This window comes from Staurois parvus, unplaced genomic scaffold (genome assembly GCF_062004578.1).
Source record: "Staurois parvus isolate SC_StPar_1 unplaced genomic scaffold, SC_StPar_1.0 ptg000209l, whole genome shotgun sequence".
In the NCBI taxonomy this organism is placed as follows: domain Eukaryota; kingdom Metazoa; phylum Chordata; class Amphibia; order Anura; family Ranidae; genus Staurois; species Staurois parvus.
The window spans coordinates 7,697,136-7,720,582 of record NW_028318005.1 but is presented as its reverse complement, the minus strand read 5'-3'; the positions used below and the strand labels follow the sequence as shown (position 1 = coordinate 7,720,582).

Below are 23,447 nucleotides of genomic sequence, written 5' to 3'. Positions count from 1 at the left end.
GCTGGACATTGTAAGTAGCTGAGGCTACATACAGTTTATACAGCGTACACAGCAGGCACATATGTTAGTGAAGGTAATGGTTCGTTTGGACCAGCTTACTACAGAAAACGGTTTCATTTTCACTAAAACATGGAGATGAGGTTTAAAGTGACACTAAACCCTGACTATTTTTTTCTAAGTATGTAATTTATTTCCTCTCCAAAAAAAATCCTTTTATTACTCAGTCTCAGCCTCCAACAAATCTCTATTTTTTTTTTTTGTTGCTGTGATCTGACGTCCTGTTAGAGGGTGGTTGCGTTTATTCTCCATGGTTCCACTGTATGTAGAAATGTAGCCACCCTCTCTTGCTTGCTTCTGACATGGACTATGAATTATGGGATTTGTGTAGTCCAGTGTGCATGACTGCAGTTAATGTGCACTGCTTGTTCCAAACACACAAAAGTGAGGGGATAAAGGAGAGGTTCAGGAACTCATGGTGAATGTAACAAGGAGGCAATAAAACACAGTAAGGGCTTGTTTACATGAGCAGTTGGGGGCTGGTAAGAACACACAGCTGAGTCACATTTTGCCGACCACCATCCTGCCCCTCCCTCCTTAAGCTGCAAAGGCACCAATGTTTGGTGGTTACTGCAAAAATATCGCTTATGATGCATTCAGCAGCCAGTACTGCCACTGAACACAACCCATTCAAGTGAATGAGGCCATGCTGCAGCCACCTTGTGCAACGCATGCAGTTGCAACAGGGTGAAATGGCATTTACAGGGTTAAAACGGGTGGAGAGGAGGAAACATATTGGGGGCGATTTACTAAAGCTGGTTCACTCAGAATCTGGTGCACCTGTGCATGGTAGCCAATCAGCTTCTAACCTCAGCTTGTTCAGTTAAATTTTGGCAATAAAACCTGGAAGCTGATTGGTTTCTATGCAGAAGTGCACCTGATTTTGCACTCTCCAGCTTTACACCCCGGTCACATCGGGTGCCAAGTTGCACCCTATTATCTGTTATTAGAGCGGTCATATTGGTGTGGTACCGATTTCTAAAGTAGTGCATGCACTACTTTTGGTGAGATTTGCATAGATATCTATGTCAGATGTCTTGCAAATCGCACCTGAAATCGGCAAGTCACCCGACTTTGAAATCGTGCGACTTCACTGTAAGTCTCATGATTTCAAAATGGGGCTTGATATGACCGAGGGCTAAGTAAATAAACCCCATGGCCTCCTCCATTATGGGAAAATGAGCCAGGGAGAAGCTTATGTGCATTTGTGGTATAATAATTATAATACTCCTGTATTATTACTATAGTGTATATAGTGTGGTATGTGAATTACAACAATGGACAGAAAGTCTCATGCATATGTATTTCAAATGGTTGTTTAGACTGGACCACTTCATTTTATCAGGGACATGCTGTCTGAGGCTGTGTGCATGGCATTTATACAATTCTGTATGTATTATGATTGTGGTAAGCGAGGTTTGGCAAGAAGCGTTTTCTAATTAGTAACAGCATTGCTTCCAGCTGTAGTTCTTAACCCTTTGAGGACCGTAAGATTTTGGAACGCCAAAAGAATCAATTTTTTTGTTTTTAATGTTCGTACACTTCAGTTGCTGTAACTAAGCCATTTCATGAAATAATTGGCAAAAAGCTAGATCCATTTGTTGTTTGTTGATAACTAATATTTTGACTCAAACCAAAAAAAAAAAAAGAGTTTTAAGTTCTTAATCAGATGATACACGCAATTAAAAACATGGGACAAATACGTCCCTTGGTCCTCAAAGGGTTAAAGCAAGAACACATTTTCTTGCCCCACTGAGCCTGAATTAAGTGTACATTGGAAACGACATGACCAAATATGCTATCCCTTTTCCTGGTTCTCTTTCTCCTTCCTTTCAGCCAGGCTTAGGCAATGATAGCAAATATTTTTAGTGTAGAGAATTTCCAGTCTAAATCTAGCCTCTACTCGCCTATTTTTATTTTTCCAAAAACATGATTGGATTGACAGGTATTTCAACAAGCTCTTAGACACTTCTTTCACATTAGTGTCATCTACACAGCAGTATAAGAGGATCAGCCCAAAGCCCCAGTAAGGAAGGCCCAAGGGACTGGCAGTAATCATGCATACTAGATTACCTTCATCCAATGGAGCTGTTAGGCTACTATACTATGTACTGTGGTATTGCTTTCTGGTACTGTGTACACTTTTCAGCTGTTTTTTTTTTACATACAATGGCTGTATTGTATCATATGCAATTTTTTTTAAAGACTCCTTTTAAAAACAGATGCCCTGTAGAACTGGAGCTGAACAGTATGATGTCACTTTTATAAGAGCCGTGTCTGCTCAGTCTCCTGCAGTCCCATGTTAGGGCTATGGGCAGGCATATGTACCTTTCCTGTTTTTTTGTTTTTGTTTTTTGGAGGGGGGGGGGCTAGGTTGACTCAGCTGTAAATAGATGCATGTCCATTTCCATCTGCCTGCCTATTGGCTTACATTGAGCTTTCACTCAGATCTGCCTGAAATACTGACAGTGGGATCTGCTCGAATGCCTGTGTGGAAGGGCCCATTGTACAGCACAGCTATCATATGCCAGTACAATAAATATAAACTGCTCAGATGGGTGACACGGGTCATGGATAGAACCAAAGTCCTAACTAAAGAATTACTAAATAAAAGACCTGCATCTCTTCATATTTCTTTTTAAATGAGAAGTGAGGCTTTGTGTTTTTCCCCCAAAACATACTTGCCTAGGTGGATGCAGTATCAGACCGATGCTGTATCTTTTCCCTGCTGGCTCTAAGGGTGAGACCGCTGATCGCTGAATTCTCACAGCCACTCTGAGCAGAGAATGAGAATGTCAGTCACCACTCTCTGCTCTGACACCAACACCCCTCCACACTCAACTGGAGTGATGGGCTGTGGAGGGGGAGGGAGCGGCAGGCTTAGACTCTCAGCAGCTCACTGAGAAGCTGAGCCAGGTGCCGCTCCAGACTCTGGTGTGGATCCCAACTTTAAAGTCGTGATCTTGCCCCAGCCTGAACCGGCTGAGTGATATCAGCTGACAACAGGCTTCAGCCCTCTGTCTGCTGAAAATGGGTCACAGGAGCACAGAACGAACTGCACTCCTGTGATCCACAGTACAAAATAGCTTTGGCTGTACTTCACCTTCTAGGTATATTTCTGTACCTAAGTTTGTGTACTTGACGTAAAGTGACTCTGTACGGCAAAATTGCAATACATGATCATGTTCTGAAGAGCAGGCCTTGTGAAGTACAAGAGTTTGACTTGCTTGTGCTTTCTTATCCCCCTGATTTCCATTTGTAAATGCTTACTTTCTGGAAGTTATTTGCTTGGACACCCTACTGCATGTCCCAAGTGACAGTGGCTGAGCGTTTCAGTAGATCAGAGATCATGGAGCATTGCCCTGTGGTATGTGGTTGGGGTGCTATGAAAGAGCATGTCTTTCACACTGCATGTAAATCCTGTCACTTTATGGCAGCTTCTCTTCAAAAGAAACCTCTGTTGAAATGCAGCACAGGTTTACTTTGGTCATTTGTGGACCTTGATTGTATGAGGTGCTCCCTAAAATTCTCCATCTAAATTCCTAGGGCAGGGCTTAAAATTTCGAGTCTAGACATACTAGCCAGGCACAAATCTTACTGTCTACCAGTTGCCCCACCCAACCTTGCCCAGGTCCGCCTCCAACCCCGGCCCGTCCCCCAGCCCCGTTCCCAGCCCTGCTCCAAACCACGCCCCCTTAAAATCTTATGCAATTACATTTTTCTTTAGAATAAAGAGTCCAAAATCTAAAAAACTGCAATTATAACATAGCTTTATTATGGCAATTTAAACATAACAGCAATAGCTTAACCTCCCTGGCGGTATTCCCGAGTGTAGCTCTGGGTAAAGTTTCAGTACCAAAAGCAGTATCCCCGATCAACACTCGGGCTTACCATGCGGCGTTGCTCAGGGATTCCCTGCAGCGCTTACCTTTTCCTTCGTTCCCGCGATGCGTCCCCTGCAGCGTCCCTGGCCATCTCCTCCGGTCGATGCCAACATCCAGCTTCCGTGTTCCGGTCCCTGAGAGCGTCGGGACGTACGGGGGCCAGAACCAGCGGCAAATTTAAAAATTGTCATTTTCTAATAAACAAATTTGACATAGTAAAACATTACTGTATCAAACCATTTCACATACATTTTGTCCTGTGCCCTGCCTGCATTTTGACTGTTCTTTCTGCCTGAAAACTTAGAAAAGTCCATGGCGTCCAAAAAGCGTCGCTTTAGGTCAAAAGCGGTTTTAGACCGGCTAGAGAACAGCGATAGTAAATCAGAACCACTTGCAGAATTGAGTGATAATGATTTGTGGGGAAATTCGTCATCAGACACTGAAAACGATTTTGCGACTTTGCGCAGCGATGTGTGAACTTGGCGCTATATTTCAAATTTCAGTGTTTTTGGTTTGATTATATTATTGAATTAAATTTATTATATTTTTATGATTATTAAATTATAGTTTATGATTTTGTGTTTCAAGTTTTATCCTACCCAGGATGTTTACTAGACTCTTGTTCGGACAGATTTCAGTGAGTTATTCCTAAAAATTACAGACCTACAATAAAGAAAATGCATATTTCCATGCAAAAAAATGTCCCGCTTTCAGCACAGAAATATGGACATAATCATACTGCTAGGGAGGTTAACAGCAATAGGGTGCAATCAAAATATCAAGTTTTACAGCTTTAAACCTGTAGTGAACATTTTGTATTTTTTTTGTTTATCTCCTGCATCTTTAAAAAGAGACTTTAGTAACTAAAGTCGCTTTTAAAAGATGTAAGTTTAGTTTACAGAAGTATAGCATAAGAAAAAGTGCTTATTTTGATGCCAAAAAACATGGAATAATAGTTACTGTAAACATGTTGTATTTTTTATCTCCAGCAGAGACCTTAGAGAAGTGTGGCATTAAGAAAAAAAATTGCCTCTTTTGATGGCCAAAAAACATTGCATAAAATAAATAACAATAGTAAACATTTTGCATTTTTTATCTCCAGCATCTTATTAAAAGAGAGCTTAGAGAAGTAGTGCATTAAGAAAAAACAACAAAGTGCTTATTTTGATGCCAAAAAACATGGAATAATAGTTACTGTAAACATGTTGTATTTTTTATCTCCAGCAGAGACCTTAGAGAAGTGTGGCATTAAGAAAAAAAATTGCCTCTTTTGATGGCCAAAAAACATTGCATAAAATAAATAACAATAGTAAACATTTTGCATTTTTTATCTCCAGCATCTTATTAAAAGAGAGCTTAGAGAAGTAGTGCATTAAGAAAAAACAACAAAGTGCTTATTTAGATGCCAAAAAACATGGCATAATAATAGTAAACATTTTAACAAAGGTGCTAATAGAGCAGCCGTGATTTGTGTTGTACAGCAGGACCAAGACTTATGTAATACCCTTTTTCTGATGCAAAATACCATTTCAATGGCTGTGTGTGGATTGCATTCTGTTCAAGTAAGGAAAAAACACCAAAAAATAATTTTTTGGATGACAAAAAGCAGTAGGAAGCCAGTTTCACATCAAGATTTGCAATGGTTTTCGTTGTACAGCAGGATCAAGACTTGTTGACAGGACCTCTTCTCGAGTCCCCCACGGTGGTGGAGAGGGTGTCTCCTCTCAGCGGAGGAGAGCGGACCTCTCCTGCACCTGTCCCCTCAGCGGCGCTGCCAGTGTAATGGTGGTGCCAAAGAAGTTAGAAATCGGAACTCGGCTTCACAATGAGGCTTGGAGCGCAGGTGCAGCCGCTCCATCATCTGTGCTCGCCACACAAGAATTTCTCCTCACATTTGGCAAGCGGGCAAGCGGCTTTTTCAAGCCCTGTCCTAGGGCATACCATGTAAAGTACACATGGGTCCTTCTTTACTGTGGCCATTTTGCTGGTGAAAGCTGGTGGTTAATTGACATTCATTCTGTGTCCCAGTGGCTCCTGTATAATTTATGGCAGCAAGTTGTGTTTGTAAGGGTATCACTGATAATTATGCTGTGACAATATTTTTTCTACAGTGTATTTTCATTAGTTCTTTTTTGTGTAGATTAACCATTTGAGCTCCGGGAGGTATTACCCCCTTCTTGACTTTTTTTGTGCACATGAACCACTTGAGCCACAGAAGGTATTACCCCCTTCCTGACCAGAGCATTTCTTGCTATTCAACACTGTCCTACTTTAACTGGCGATTCCATGGCCATGCTACACTGTGCTGAAAATGTTATAATTTTGTTCACATAAATAGAGCTTTCTTTTTGGTGGTATTTGACCACCACTGTGTTTTTTGTTTATTTTTTTGTGATATAAATAAAGTGCACTGAACATTTTGGAAACAATGAAACAATATTTTCTAATTTCTGTTATACAGTCAATAAAAAGAAATAAAAATCTAATTTCTTTTTATATGTAGCCTAAAATGCATTCTGCTACATGTCTTTGGTAAAAAAAAAAATAACCCAATATATGTTATATGTACTGCTTTTTACTTTATAGCTATTTATTCTCCCTGCTTTACAGGGATAACAAACAGACAGATTGATGTTCCCATTACACAGAGTACTGTGTTCTGTAAACACAGAACTCTTGTGTGTGATTGGACACAGCTGATCAGCTGGCTTCAAAATCATTGGCTGAAATCATCTGCAAAACTTGGGTTATGTAGGTTGGCAGGGAGTGCGCTCATGCCTGCCCTGAACTTGGAGGAAAGATGGCGATGCATAGGTAGGTTACCCAGCCTGGAGCGGCTGCCCGTTTGCAGTACAACTGCTGTGGGCAGGCGGTTAAAGAGGTTCTAAAGGCAGAAGGTTTTTTTATTCCTTACAGTGATTCTAAGGGCTTAATTAATTAATTAGTTAATTAAAATAAACATGGAGTGGACATTTGAACAAGAGGAGGGGCAGAGAAGTCAGGATCAAATAGCCTTTTTACACAATGCAGAGGATTAACCCCTTAGGTTCCACAGTGAGTATAACAAGCATGCTTTACTGCATATACAGACTGATTTTACTGTTGTGGGTTCAGTAACACTTTAAATGTGTAAAAATATGGACAAACAAAACATAAATAAAAAAAAAAATTATATTATTAGTTAATAAAATAGAAGCAAAAAAATTATAGCTGAAGAGAGAAGAGACTAAGTAGTTAATTTGGGCTGATTAAGTAAACTAAGAGTTAAACAGAGGAACATTTCATAACAAAAAAAAGTTTTTTGTTTTTTTTTTTCATTTGTCGGGTTGCTTTAACTAACAGATGAATGAACAGAATGGTATAAAAGTTACAACATGTTACATTGTAGCTTTGTATAATTGTGGCTTGAGCAGTGTTGTTTATAAATGCTGATTCAGACTTTTTGACATCTGCAGCAGCTGACTATTTTTTGAGTATACAGTAAGTCGGCTTTGATTAATCAAAGCCGACATTTGTAGTATGCTAGGAGGGGGATCACAGAAGCAGGGCAGAGAGCCTGGATGTGCTACACACTTCCTGTGTACAATGATGATGGTTTTGTTGGGTGGGTGCAGCATGCCCAAAGTCTGCAACTAGTTAAAGAAGTAATTTTTTTTATTTAGTATAGTTTTTTGATCAAAAGAAACCTATTCCTTTTCCTGTGTTGCATACAAATATGTGTTGTCTTTCTTTTCTAGATCAGTTTTTATACATTGTATTGCCAAAAGTATTGGGACACCTGGATGAAGATCTTTAGGGCATGTTAAATTGTTTCCATCTGCTCTTGTTATTAGATCTGTCATCCTTTTTGGCACAGTAGTAGTTGTACAGAGGTATGAAAACCATGAATGTCACTGCGGTACCCAGCCGTTGTCAAATGTACTATATCTGTTATAACTCATTATGTTCAGTAGGTGAAAGTTGAGGAACTGATAGACTATAATTGCTTGTGTTTAGTAGGTGAAAGTTGAAGAACTGCAGGACTAATGTGCAATGATTTCGAGGAGTGTCCCAATACTTTTGGCAATATAGTGTATGTTCATAGGTTGAAATGTTAAATGTAAATTATTACCTTTTTTTTCACAGTAATTTGAGACATTCATTTGTTAGCTTATAAATGTCTAACACAGGGATTGGCTGATTTCCTATTGTAGTTAGCTTAGCCATATACATTAAAGGAACCACAGAGATATTTTTGCAGAAAGTTGCACTATGTAGCCTAGCTTGGGGGCTCAGGTGTACACACCACGGGGGGGGGGGGTCGCGATGCAAGGGAGCTCAGGAGGGCACAGAAGTGGTTTCCTGTTGCAGAACTGTACAGGAAACCTACTGCAGCAGGTTTGCTTTCTGCCATCCCTCCTCTTGTCCATTTCATATGATGTCATCCACATGAGCCTTGGGTGGACTGGGTGGGATCAGCGCAGTGCACTCTGGGGATGAGCTCAGGTGTGTTCAGACAGAAGCCTGCACCCGCCCAATCTATCCTTCCTGAAAGCCAACTGCTAAACATAGGTGTCACAAGTGCAATAACCAACCTCCTTTATGAAGGGCCGAAAGCATAGTGTCTATCAGAGGATGGGACTTAATATGGGATGGTAGAGTCTGTCACGGTGTAGTCTGTAGTGGTAACTGGGACATGTTCTGTTCTAACCACACCCAAACCCTCTCATGAGCATGTTTAATCCAGTCTAAAGTTCTGGTAAGATGGACTGCTTGGTGGTTTTCAGTGGGGTTTGGAAACCCAATACAGCCACTCTCCTTTAGGAGGGCTAAGAGGTGATGGGTTATGCATTTGGTTTTGTACCCCCAAAGGAAGTTCAGAAAGTCCGTCTTGACAACTTGGAGGAAGGATTGTGGGATTTGAACAGGGAGAGTTTGCAATAGGTACAGTGCCTTGAAAAAGTATTCATATCCCTTGAACTTTTCTGTATTTTGTCATGTTACAACCAAAAACATAAATGTGTTTTATTGGGATTTTATGTGATAGACCAACAAAAGTGACACAGTTGTGAAATGGAAGGAAAATGATAAATGGTTTTAAAATTCTTTTGTACAAATAAAAGTGAAAAGTGTGGCGTGCATTTGTATTCAAATACAATACTTTGTAGAACCACCTTTTGCTGCAAGTCTTTTTGGGAATGCCTCTACCAGCTTTTGCACATCTAGAGAGTGACATTTTTGCCCATTCTTCTTTGCAAAATATCTCAAACTCTGTCAGATTGGATGGAGAGTGTCTGAATAGCAATTTTCAGGTCTTGCCACAGGTTTTTTTTATTAGATTTACATCTGGACTTTACTTGGGCCATTCCAACACATGAATATGCTTTGATCTAAACCAGGGGTCTCCAAACTGCAGCGCAAGGGCCGGATGGGGCACTTTGCTAGCTTTTAATGGGCACCTGGGGACACTATTCTTCCCTCTGACACCAACAATGGGACACTATTCCTCCTACTGACACCAAGAATGGGACACTATTCCTCCCACTGACACCAACGATGGGGCTCTATTCCTCCCGCTGATAGGAACAATGGGGCTCTATTCCTCCCGCTGATAGGAACGATGGGGCACTATTCCTCCTGCTGATAGAAACAATGGGGCACTATTCTTCCTCCTACTGACCACCAACCCTGAGGCCATGTTTATTGTCACTGATGCTGGGCCCAGGACATTTTTACCCCCACTGGCCACAACCCGGCCCTTCTAAAGTCTGAAGGACAGTATATTGCCCATTTGTTTTAAACATTTAGAGACCCTGATCTAAACCACTCCATTGTAGCTCTGGCTGTATGTTTAGGGTCGCTGTCCTGCTGGAAGGTGAACTTCTGCCCCAATCTCAAGTCTTTTGCAGACTAACAGGTTTTCTTTTAAGACTTCCCTGTATTTTGCTCCATCCATCTTCCCATCAACTCTGACCAGCTTCCCTGTCCCTGCTGAAGAATAGCATCCCCACAACATGATGCTGCCACCACCATGTTTCACAGATGGTGTGTTTAGGGTGATGTGCAGTGTTAGTTTTCCACCACACATAGCATTTTGCTTTTAGGCCAAAAGTTAAATTTTGCTCTCATCTGACCAGATCACCTTTATCCACATTTGCTGTGTCCCCCACATGGCTTCTCGCAAACTGCAAACAGGACTTCTTTCAATGATGGCTTTTTTCTTGCCACTCCTTCATAAAGGCCAGATTTGTTGGAGTGCACAACTAATAGTTGTCCTGTGGACAGATTCTCCCACCTGAGCTGTGGATCTCTGTAGCTCCTCCAGAGTTACCATGGGCCTCTTGGCTGCTTCTCTGATTAATGCTCTCCTTGTCCGGCCTGTCAGTTTAGGTGGACAGCCATGTCTTGGTAGGTTTGAAGTTGTGCCATACTCTTTCCATTTTCAGATGATGGATTGAAGAGTGCTCCGTGAGATGTTCAAAGTTTGGGATATATCTTTATAACCTAACCCTGCTTTAAACTTCTCCACAATTTTATCCCTGACCTGTTTATTGTGTTCTGTGGCCTTCATGATGCTGTTTGTTCACTAATGTTCTCTAACAAACCTTTGAAGGCTTCACAGAACAGCTGGACTCTATTTACAAATTAGGTGACTTCTAAAGGCAACTGGTTCCACTATATTTTAGTTAGAGGTATCAGAGTAAAGGGGGCTGAATACAAATGCATGCCGCACCTTTCAGATATTTATAAAACATTTTCAAAACCGTTTATCATTTTCCTTCCACTTCACAATTATGTGTCACTTTGTGTTGGTCTATCACATAAAATCCTAATAAATTACATTTATGTTTTTGGTTGTAACATGACAAAATGTGGAAAATTTCAGGGGGTATGAATACTTTTTCAAGGCACTGTATAGTAAGTGGGGGAGAACGGTCATCTTCAAGATACTGTTCCTCCCAAACCACATGAAGGTTTGTTGGTGCCATCGTTTACAATCTCCCCTGGTTTTTATTGACCAGGGAAGGAAGTTCTCCTTAAATACATCCGAATTAGATAGGGTGAGGTAAATGCCCAGATGCTTAAGCTTGTGGCTGGCCCATGTAAACAGAAATCTGTGCTGCACATTGTATAAGATACAGGTTGGACAAATCTGTGTACATCTTAAGGGTCTTTAATAAGTTAGGAATGGTAAGCTCAGGACTGGTTACAAAAAACAAAAAATTATTGACATATGCAGCACCTTTAGGATGAGCGCTTTCACTTTGTAGGCCCCTGATATCTGGGTTCTCCCAGATTTTGATTTAAAGTACAGTTGTGGCCAAAATTATTCAACCCCCAATGCTGTAAAGGGGTTTAGGGACTATAGTGTACATTTGGAATTGTATTCAGAATCAAATCCTACAAGGACGTTGTAACTACCCAAATGCAACTAAAATGACATCAATTGTTTATGTAATACAGTAGTAAATGGTTCTTATGTGGTTTCTTCATTGCCACAATTATTCAACCCCTTAAAGACTACCACTCTGAAGAACAGAGGTTCATACAGGTGCTTTCCATCAGGTATTGAAAACACCTGTGGATGTCACCGAGCAGCAATCAAGCATAATAAGCACCAATTAGGCAGCTTTAAAATGACTGTGATACTCAGCTCCTTCTAGACATTTACTGGTGTGGTTACAAACATGGTGAAGGCAAGAGAATGGTCCAGGAAGACAAGAGAAGAGGTGATTTCTCTTCACAGGAAGGGCAATGGCTATAAGAAGATTGCAAAGATGTTAAACATACCAAGAGACACCTTAGGAAGCATCATTCGCAAATTCAAGGCAAAGGGCACTGTTGAAACGCTACCTGGTCGTGGCAGAAAGAAGATGCTGACTTCGACTGCTGTGCGCTACCTGAAGCGTAGAGTGGAGAGAAGTCCCCGTGTGACTGCTGAGGAACTGAGAAAAGATTTGTCAGATGTGGGTACAGAAGTTTCAGCCCAGACAATAAGACGCACACTGCGTAATGAAGGCCTCCGTGCCAGAACTCCCAGGCGTACCCCCTTGCTGTCTCCAAAGAATAAGAAGAGTCGACTGCAGTATGCCAAAAGCCATGTGGACAAACCACAAAAGTTGTGGGATAGTGTTCTGTGGACTGATGAAACAAAATTAGAACTGTTTGGGCCCATGGATCAACGCTATGTTTGGAGGAGGAAGAACAAGGCCTATGATGAAAAGAACACCTTGCCTACTGTGAAGCATGGTGGAGGGTCAATCATGCTTTGGGGCTGTTTTGCTTCTGCAGGTACAGGGAAGCTTCAGCGTGTGCAAGGTACCATGAATTCTCTTCAGTACCAGGAGATATTGGATGGAAACGTGATGCAGTCCGTCACACACCTGAGGCTTGGGAGACGTTGGACCTTTCAACAGGACAATGATCCCAAGCATACCTCCAAGTCCACTAGAGCATGGTTGCAGAGGAAAGGCTGGAACATTTTGGAGTGGCCATCGCAGTCACCAGACTTAAATCCGATTGAGAACCTCTGGTGGGACTTAAAGAAAGCAGTTGCAGTGCGCAAGCCTAAGAATGTGACTGAACTGGAGGCCTTTGCCCATGAAGAATGGGCGAAGATACCCGTAGATCGCTGCAAGACACTTGTGTCAAGCTATGCTTCACGTTTAAAAGCTGTTATAACTGTAAAAGGATGCTGTACTAAGTACTAAGATTGAATGTCACTTGGGGGTTGAATAAAACTGATAATGCTGTGAGCACAGAAAAGACATTTGTGGTTATTTCATTATAACTGTTATGTTATATTTGTCTGACCTACAAGTGCCTCTTTAATGTAAATGTAAGCAAGATGACTGAATGATCAAAAGCAATGTCAAACTGGCCAAAACACTCAATTTCAGTGGGGGTTGAATAATTTTGGCCACAACTGTAGTTGTAAAGGCTTAAGGTTTTTTACCTTCATGCATTCTATGCTGGAAGGTAGAAAACCTTCTCTGTGCAGTATCCCCCCCCCAGCCCCATCTAAGCCCCCTCTTGATCAAGCAATGTGCACTGGAGTCTCGGCTATCCTGGGACTCCCTCTCCTCATTGGCTGAGACAGCAGCATGAGCCATTGGCTCCCACTGTTGTCAACGAAAAGTGGGGGGGGGGGGGAGGGCAGGGCCGAGCAGCGGCTCTGTGTGTACAGGTGCACTTGCGGTGCACAGTATATTTACCTATAGTAAATTTATCCCCATTGGATCCCTAGTCCAACTTTAACGTGTGTAATTTTGTGCCTCTGCCCTGGAGCCAATTTGACATGGACATACCTGGTACAAGTCCCAAGGGTGCCTCCTGTTAGGGTATACTTATAGAATTTTCAAATCACCTTTGATTTAGAGGAGCTAATTTATCAAAGGGGATTTGTAAAACAATCTCCTTTCCTCCTTTGACAGCTAGAAGTCGACACCATGTGATTGGCTCCTGATCATTAGTGAAGACCTGGTCTGACAACTAGCTACTAGAGTTTCATCTAATGGCTCTCTGTATATACTGTAAATGTCAGCAAAATATACAGTATTTTAAAAAATGGTGTGTGTGTGTGATGGAATTGGGCTGCAGCACACGTGCAGTATAAAGGGGAGCTGGCTAGAGGTCTTTTCGAATGCTGTGAACTACAGTGACACACAATGAATATTGCTGGATCAGGGCACAATGTAACTGTTACCAGTTGAGCTGCTCTCAAGAGAATGAAGTTGTTCATTAAGGCTAGGTTCACATCTGTGCGGGTGGTGCTGCTGCAGATGTGCACGAAAATCCGTGCAGCCACACCACCCGCACAGAGAAATGCGGACCTGCGGGCGGGTGCCGTTAGTTCTAATGGCACGCCGTCCACACTGGAAAACGCAACCATATTGGGAACCGAGGTTCCCGTGCAGGCTGCGATTTTCGGAAAAAGTGCAGGGATTTCTTCTCTGCATGTCACGGGGCACAAGAGTCCATTCAAATGAATGGACTCTTGTGCCCTCTCAAAATGCGGCCCGCACAGATGCATATATGTGAACAAGGGCTAAAGCTAGCCTGTGCTCAGAGAAACAGACGGCTGATATTTCTAAAATCTCCATTAGGGAATGTTATTTGTCTAGCTGATTCCCTGACTTAGATGTGATGAAAATCAGGCTTTCTGACTTAATTTGCTGCATACTGTTTTCTGGTGCATGACTGAAAGTATTGAAGATACTGAATCGCAGCCAGGCTGCTAGCATTTTCTAAAGGAGAATTCAGCAAAGGTCCCTTAAATATTTCTCTCAGTACAAGTTTTCTGTCTGTGGGGAAAAGAGCCTTTTTTTCCAGCCCTTACCCTAGGTTCACACCTAGGCGTTTTCTGCAGCATTTTGCAGAAACACAGTACAGTCCATTTAACATGATTTCCTATGGGACATGTTCACATCTCCATGTTTTCACCCGGTGCTTTTTTTGGAAAGGGTCACGGACCTTTTTGAACGCAAAAAGTTGTATTTTTGGTTCTATAGCCTTTAATAGAAAAGCTGCAGAAAAGAATTTGTTGCGTTTTTGCTGCGTTTTTGATGTGTTTTGCGGTTTAAATCTGCCTGGAAACAAGAAAAAAAACTGCTAACACCCCCGCAAAATGCGTAAAAATGCAGAAATGGGTCAAACGCAACCTGCATAGATGTGATCTTAGCTCTAGAAATAACGATAGTGTTTTGTGAAAAAGCATAATGGCTTGTTATCTAGTATGCTTCTTGTTAATCTTGAGTGTGTGTTTGTAATATATATAATAGTTGTATTTGTCAATATTCAAACTGTATTTCCTTATTTCAATTTATTTTGCCAGCTAGAGGTGTTTCCATACCCAGAGATCAGTAAAGATGAGTTGGAAGAAATAAACCAGCTTGTAGGCCCAGTGGAGAAGTTCTTCAGTGAAGAAGGTGAGATTACACTACTCAAAAAGCATTGGATGTGAGTCTGGCACATGAAAACCATTAACCATTTGCCACCTGGCCAATGGCCGTTTGGCGGCGGCAAAAGTGCTTCTGCATTCCGGGTGCACGCCATTTGGCGTGCTCCCGCACATGCTCAGTTCGCGCAACTGCAGAGCGGCACAGCGGCGCGATCTGTCACCGGCCGTGTACCTCGGACACGGCCGATGACGGATCTGAGTACCGGCCCCCGTTGCTGGTACCATGTGACCTGCTGTGACCAATCACAGCAGGTCACACGACAGTTGTATACAATGGATGGCTTCATTCATGCCATCCATTGTATACTAGTGCCTAGCTGTGAATGGTCACAGCAGGTCACATGCACATGTCATGTGATTAGCTGTGACCAAATCACAGCTAAGCACAAAAAAAAAAAAAAAAACTGAATGAATCGATTTCATTCTGGTAAATGCTTGCTTATAGCAAAGTAATTCTTTGCTATAAGCAAATTGTGTAAAAAAAATAAAAAAATAAAAAAAATACTGATCACTTCCCCAAAATAGTACAATGTTACTATGGTAACATTGTACTACTTTGGTCATAGTAGAATATGAAAAAAAAATAAAAAAAGTAATAAAAAATTAAAAATAATAAAAAAAATTATATATATATATTTTTTTCATACTGTCACCAGTCAGTGTCCCTGTTCACCGCCATGCCAGTTATATGATGACCCTGTACTGCACTGGTGACAGTATGTAAAAAAAAAATAGTGAAAATTTTTTTAATTTTTTCATTTTCCGAAAAATTATGACAAAAAAAATACAACTTCAAAAAACTCGCCATTCCTCTTATGAAGTACTTCGGACTGTCTACTCTGCAAAAAGGGGTCATTTGGGGATATCTGTACTGTTCTGACATTCTTGGACCTCAAGAAATTAGATTGGCTGTCAGTACTTCAGGATTGATCAATATTCAGATCTATACCATAGTTTGTGAACTCTATAACTTTCCTACAAACTAAAAAATACATCCTAATTTGGGTTATTTTCACCAAAGACATGTAGCAGAATACATCTCAGCCTAAATTTATGAAGAACAATTATTTATTTGTAAACTTTTATAACAGAAACAAAGAAAAACTTGTTTTTTTTTCGAAATTTTTGGTCTTTTTTTTGTTAATTTAGCAAAAAATAAAAACCCCAGCGGTGATTAAATACCACCAAAAGAAAGCTCTAGTTGTGTGAAGAAAATGATAAAATTTTATTTTGGGTACAATGTTGTATGACCGCGCAATTGTCATTCAAAGTGTGAGAGCGCTGAAACGTGAAAACTGGCCTGGGCAGGAAGGTGTAAAATTGCCCGGTATTGAATTGGTTAAATATACTGTGTTTACTTTATTTAAATTACACCCTGTTCCAAATTATTATGCAAATGATATTTTTCTCATTTACCTAAATAATTGATGTAAATAACAGTCAGCATAATTCTCATGTTATCAACTATTAAGAGTACAATTCAAATTTTATTGAACAAACCTAATGATAACAGTATTTTTTTTAAACATAAAACACTTCCAATGCACTGTTCCAAATTATTACGCACAGTAAGTTTCAAAACACTTTATAGGTTGTAAAGAACTGAAAATTGTCAGTTGTTGTGTTTGCAGCATATTTACTGAAATCAAAAGCTATTTCAATCAAACTTTTAACGACATTTTAACTTTTTAAACATTTTAACAGGTCACGTTACATTTTAACATAGGACCCCTTATTTGATAACAGCTTCACAAGTCTTGCATCCATTGAACTTGTGAGTTTTTGGACAGTTTCTGCTTGAATTTGTTTGCAAGATGTCAGAATAGCCTCCCAGAGCTGCTGTTTGGATGTAAACTGCCTCCCACCCTCATAGATCTTTTGCTTGAGGATGCTCCAAAGGTTCTCAATAGGATTGAGGTCAGGGGAGGATGGAGGCCACACCATGACTTTCTCTCCTTTTTATCCCCATAACAGCCATTGATGCAGAGGTATTCTTTGCAGCATGAGATGGTGCATTGTCATGAATGAAGATGATTTTATTATGGAAAGCATAGTTCTTCCTTCTGTACCAGGGAAGACAGTGGTCAGTCATAAACTCCACATACTTTGCAGAGGTCTTCTTTACACCTTCGGGGCCCCTAAAGGGGCCGTCCAGCTCTGTTCCCATGATTCCGGCCCAAAACTTGACACCACCACTGCCTTGCTGACGTTGCAGCCTTGTTGGAACAGGGTGGCCGTCCACCAACCATCCACTACTCTATCCATCTTGACCATCCAGGGTTGCACGGCACTCATCAGTGAACAGGACTGTTTGAAAATTAGTCTTCATGTATTTTTCTGCCCAATGCAGCCGTTTCTGCTTGTGAGCATTGGTTAGTGGTGGCCGAATAGAAGGTTTATGCACAGTTGCAAGACTCTGGAGGACTCTACACCTTGATATCCGTGGGACTCCAGAGGCACCAGCAGCTTCAAATATCTGTTTGCTGCTATGTAATAGTATTTTAGCAGCTGCTCTATTGATCTGATGCATGGATCTGGCAGAAATCTTCCTCAATGTGCCTTTATCTGCACGAACCCGTCTGTGCTCTGAATCAGCCACAAATCTCTTAATAGTGCGATGATCACGCTTAAATTTTCGTGAAATATCTCATGTTTTCATACCTTGTCCAAGGCATTGAACTATTTCACTCTTTTCGGCAGCAGAGAGATCCTTTTTCTTCCCCATATTGCTTGAAAATGGTGCTCTGCTTAATAATGTGGAACACCCTCCTTTAGTAGTTTTTCCTTAAATTGGGCTCACCGGCCAATCTAATCACAGGTGTCTGAGATTGTTTTCAGTGATCAAAAGAACGCTGACACACAATGCAATCCATGAGTTAAACTGAAAAACAAAATATTTAATCTTTGTGACACTTAAATAGAATTTGCATAATAATTTGGAACAGGGTGTAATATTCATAATTGCTATTTAAATTGTTCTTTAAATTACATTATTAAACTAAACCCCTCTGTGTTAATTGTTGACATTATTCGGGCCATGGCAAGGCTCCTGAGGAACTGAGATTGCTGTTAAAATATGAATGGCTTCTTTCATTTTCTGGCCCCTGAGAAAAGTCATGATTCTGAAGTGCTGAACCATATCTTTTTATGGTGGATGTCCTTCCTTATAGCTGGTGTTTTGAAAATGGCATTAACTAGCGAATGCACACTAGCGTAAATGTTATGTGCACTATTTTTGCTGAGTATTTTGGTAAGATACACTGGTTTTAACAAATTATTGTGTTGCACACCTTCTGTGGGTCAAGTGCCTGTAGTAATCTTTTTTTTTTTTTTTTGCCTATAATGTAGCTAAATCAAAACTACATCCTAAATTATACCTATATTAAAATGTTTGAAGCCCTATTTTGCTTTCACTCCAAATAATTATCTACATGGTGCAGGGCTATATAATTTAAATCTTAATTTTATTTAGTTTTATTTGAGCTTAAGAGGAAGGGTAAAATACGCTCTCCTTTGGGCAATACGCTGCAGATTAGACCATTGATATCTATGTGTGAGCAGAGGTCTATCGGCTGTGGTCCCGTCCAATACACCCTCCTCAAGGCATTTCTTGAGCTCTTCAATCAGCAGAAACATGGCCTTTGCTAATTGCTGCTGATCTGGCTCGGGGATGTGGGGGTTGGGAAGCATGTTGTACCACTGCAGGGAAGACCACCAGGATTTATATAGCGCCAACAGTTTGCTTAGCGCTTTACAATTACAAATAACACAGAAGATTTATCTTTAGTTTACTGATCCAGGGAGAGAACTTTACACTCTCCCTGAAGCTTACATAGAAACCAAATAATATCAGGTGTTTACATTCAAATTATTTTTCCTACCCAGGTTAAAAAATTGATGGCTGATTTTTGCATAGACAAGCAAAGGTGAAATAATTTGTGTCCTTTCTAAGCAGAAACATCACTTAGGAAAGCTGATAAGGAAAACAAGGGTGCCAGCATTGACCTTTGTGTGTTCCCAGAACTCCTATTGCATTTTCTGTAATATAAAGTAAATGAAACATCCAGCAGGAAGGGTGAGAATCTCTTATAATGGGCACAGTGAGTGTGTAGACCCCAGAACATAGTACAGAGATCTCACCAAAAGGTTCCCAATAGATTTCAGAAACTGGGGGGTGATTTAACTCCAGCTTTTAGTAGAGGGGAAGGGACTTCTTTAAAACGAATTTTACATGTAGCCTGTAATTTTACTTTAGGCATGTATTCACACTGTCCCTTTTGCGCATGGTATGGCTGCGTATTCCCATAGATATCTTTGAGGTCCTGCTGTTTTGGTGAATTTTCAAAAACCAAGCCAGAACGGCTGCATGTTGCATCTTTAGTACGCTTTCTGAAACTGCACCAAAACTGCAGGACATTATAGAAGTCTATGAGAAAATGCAGCTAACCAGTACGATACCCACAGATTAGCTGCGGTTTACCCAAAGTGTGTTAGGACAGTGTGAAGAGACCCTAATCGGTTGGCAACAGTCCAGCTCCCTGCTTGCGCCAATATTTATACACGTTCACCTTTCCCAAAATATGGTAATGTAGCATTAAAAACTTCCTGAAGCTTTTTTTATGTTCGCCTACAGTGCCTTAAAAAGGTATTCATACTCCTTGAGAGTTTCCACATTTTGTCATGTTACAACCAAAAACGTAAATGTATTTTGTTAGAATTTTATGTGATAGACCAGCAATGGGCAAACTACGGCCCGGCGGCCTTTTAATCCGGCCCGCGGAGCTAGGCTCCTCTCACAGTCCGCCCTGAAGACCGGTGTAGCATGAAAATCTGTCTCCTATGAGGATCTGTCCCCCTCGACGTATCTGCGCATGTGCCGGAGATCGCCGATCGGCTGCTAATGCCTGAAACTGGCACATGCGCAGATACGTCAAGGGGGACAGATCCTCATAGGAGACAGATTTTCATGCTACACCAGAACGGCACGGGAACACGGCGAGAGGAACGCGCGGAGCAAAGGTAAGTGAATTGACACAGGGGGGACTTGGGGACTTAATATGGGGGATGAATTAATATGGGGAATGAATTACTATAGGGGGGATGAATTACTATATGGGGGATGAATTACTATAGGGGGGATGAATTACTATAGGGGGGATGAATTACTATATGGGGGATGAATTACTATAGGGGGGATGAATTACTATATGGGGGATGAATTACTATGGGGGATGAATTACTATATGGGGGATGAATTACTATGGGGGATGAATTACTATATGGGGGGATGAATTACTATATGGGGGATGAATTACTATAGGGGGGATGAATTACTATGGGGGATGAATTACTATGGGGGATGAATTACTATATGGGGGATGAATTACTATATGGGGGATGAATTACTCTGGGGGATGAATTACTATATGGGGGATGAATTACTATGGGGGATGAATTACTATATGGGGGATGAATTACTATATGGGGGATTAATTACTATGCTTACTATGGGGGAATATTACTATACTTACTATGGATGACACATACACATCATTCATCTACTCTTGGTCCGGCCCCCGGGTCCAATATATGAACCCATTGCGGCCCTCAAGTCAAAAAGTTTGCCCACCCCTGTGATAGACCAACACAAAGTGGCACATAATTGTGAAAGGGAAGGAAAATGATAAATCATTTTCAAAATTTATATCTGAAAAGTGTGGCATGCATTTGAATTCAGCCCCCTTGAGTCAATACTTTGTAGAACCACCTTTCACTGCAATTACAGCTCAGGGGTGTGGACATTTTTGAAAAAACTCCTTGTCCAGGGACTAAATCGGGGCCCCCAATCTACTTATCCCTCATGACAATCTACTTGTCCTGATAAATAAAATTTTTTTTTTTTTAACCAAAACCGTATTTAAATCGGAGGTGATATTAGAAATGTCTGGGGCTTTTAAAAACAAAAGAGGCTTTATGGCGACTTAAACATGTAATATTTTTAACATTTCGCTGTTTTAGAGAAGAGACCTTGCAGTGTGATGAACAACGATTGGTTGCTCGTCGTTTCTCTGCCAGAGCCGTTTTTTGCACGCATTTAAAAAAACATTTTAGGCTTGAAGATTACGTAAAGCCCCCAAACGTTATACTGTATATTTTCTGAAAGCAGAGACCCTAGAAAATAAAATAGTGATAGTTCCAATTTTTTATGTCGCATGATTTTACTTCAAAATTTTAGTAAAAAATACAAGTAAGTTAATTTTAGGACACAAAAAAGCAATAAATTACCCTATTTTTTGTAAAATATAAAAGATGAGGTTGCAGTGAGTAAATAGATATACAACTTGTCAAACCTTCAATTTGTGCACGCTCATGAAATGGTGACAAACTTCAGTACCCTATATTTTCTATGGGTCGACACATTTAAGGCACCTTATCGGTCACCAGTTTAGCTTAATGGAGGAGGTCTGGTGCAAGAATTATTGCTCTCTTTCTGTCGTACGCGGCGATATGTGACGTGTATCGCAATCAATGGTTTCATCCGTAGGCGCCCCAGCATGTCTTTTTACGTTTGTACGTGCGTATATGCGGGGTTGGGGGCCTCAATATTTTTTTTGGGGGGATGGTATGTGCTTGGGTGTAACTTTCATTTTTTACAAAAATTTCTTTTTTTTTTTTTTTTTTTTTTTGTAAAGTCCCCTATGTGATGATTTTTGGTGACAGGTTCTCTTTGCGACATCGCACCGCATTCCATTCTTTCCTGGGGATTGCATTACAATCTCTCAACGGGGACCCAGAAGTGACATAAAAGCGCAGAGAGGCTGGCACTGTGTGGAAGCAATTGGAAGCAATGCTTCCACCTGACAGGTGAGCCCGCTGCTTGCCCGCAGCTTGGCTAAAGGTAGAAAAAAACTACCTGCCCGATGCCTGGAACTACATGTCCCGGGCGTCGGGTGATGGGAATCCAACATCCTTGCAGCTGCAAGTCTTTTTAAGTATATCTTTACCAGCTTTGCACATCTAGAGAGTGAAATTTTTGCCCATTCTTCTTTGCAAAATGGCTCAAGCGCTTTCAGATTGGATGGAGATCATCTGTGAACAGCAATTTTCAAGTCTTGCCACAGATTCCATAGGTCTGCGACTAAAATGCTGTTTGGATTATATTCATCTAATTTCCATGTATTTTGGTGTGCTGAAAACAAATAAAATATTGAAAAGACTCCTAGATGTCATGATTTGCCACAAAATGCAAAATTGTCTTCAAATTTATCAACTTTTTAAAAAATTTTTTATATTATGGGTTTTTAACCAAATTTAAAGTCAAAATTACTATTAATTAATTCACATAAGTGCATTTAAGATATAAAATGCCAAAAAAATCTTAAAGGGGTTGTCCGAGTTATGTAAAAAAAAATATAGCACTGTAAATCTGGTGGTCAGCAATATATACATAAGCTAAGCAAGTTTTATGGAAAAAACATTCTATTTCCTCATTTCCCTAGTTCTCTTCTGGGCCTTTGTTGTTATTTGCATGTAAACAATCTCTGCCCCTCCGCCCCTGCAAAGGGGGTGAACATAAGTGCTGCTCTGAGTGACATGTCTGACTACTGGGATACTCAGCAGCATGCTGTATGTGTAAGCCTCAGCCCTGAGTCTGTGCTTCTAATGGTAGAAGGGGTTAATCTTTCCTGAAGAATCCAATGGGTGGGATACCAAATACCCTTGTTTTCTGTGTCTGTGGGACAGTCCAGACCGACAAAATCACTGGACCAAGAAGAATTGGCAGCCGAGGGTGCTAACAGTCGGTGAAAAAAATGTCCTCCGAGAAACTTTGGTACCTTCCCATAAAGTTCTTCTACCACCTCTCCACATAAAATTGGGATTGATGAAGCAATTCGTAAAATCACTTCCAAGAGATGGATAATGCTTCAGATACTTGGTCACCAAGTTTCCAGGCCTGTCAGAAGCAAACTTGAAAGAAGGTGTGTTCGTCGGACCAGACATTAGAAGGCTTATAGTTGATCAAGAGTTTGTCAATACCATGACGGATCCTCAAAAAGAAGGGTGGATTGCATTTAATGAAGTCGTACAGAAATGTTTAGGCAATAACAAAGATCCTCACTACAAAAAGATCGTCGGACGAATGCTGAAAGCATTTCAAGCTTTAAGTTGCCTGATCAGTGCATTTCCTCCAGTCCCACCTTGACTACTTTCCTGAAAATTTGGGAGCTGTGAGTGAGGAACAAGGTGAACGATTCCACCAAGACATTAAAGAGATGGAAAGGAGATACCAGGGAAAATGGAGCATTACAATGATGGCAGACTACTGTTGGATGCTTCAGAGAGACATTCCAGATGCTACTCACAAGCGTAAATGCACCAAGAGGAGACTCACAGGGAAGAAGAATCGAGTTTAGTGTGTGTAGGTGAGCTCATTTCAGTTCAAAAAAGGATTTTCATGAAAAAAATTGTAATAAAACTTTAATTTTATAAGTCTATTTCCATTTATTTTGAGGTATTGCCTTATTTAACATAGTTACCTAAATTGTCAGGAAACGTGATGTCCTATG

General features: G+C 40.8%; 1 protein-coding gene across 1 annotated transcript in view; it reads left to right on the top strand.

The window, feature by feature from the left end:
- Positions 1–23,447, top strand: part of ACAD9 (acyl-CoA dehydrogenase family member 9) — a 129,962-nt gene that overhangs the window by 6,910 nt on the left and 99,605 nt on the right. The window contains exon 2 of the mRNA XM_089678730.1: positions 14,755–14,848. Coding sequence (XP_089534856.1) covers positions 14,755–14,848 — 94 coding nt within the window. The remainder of the gene's footprint in view (positions 1–14,754; positions 14,849–23,447) is intronic.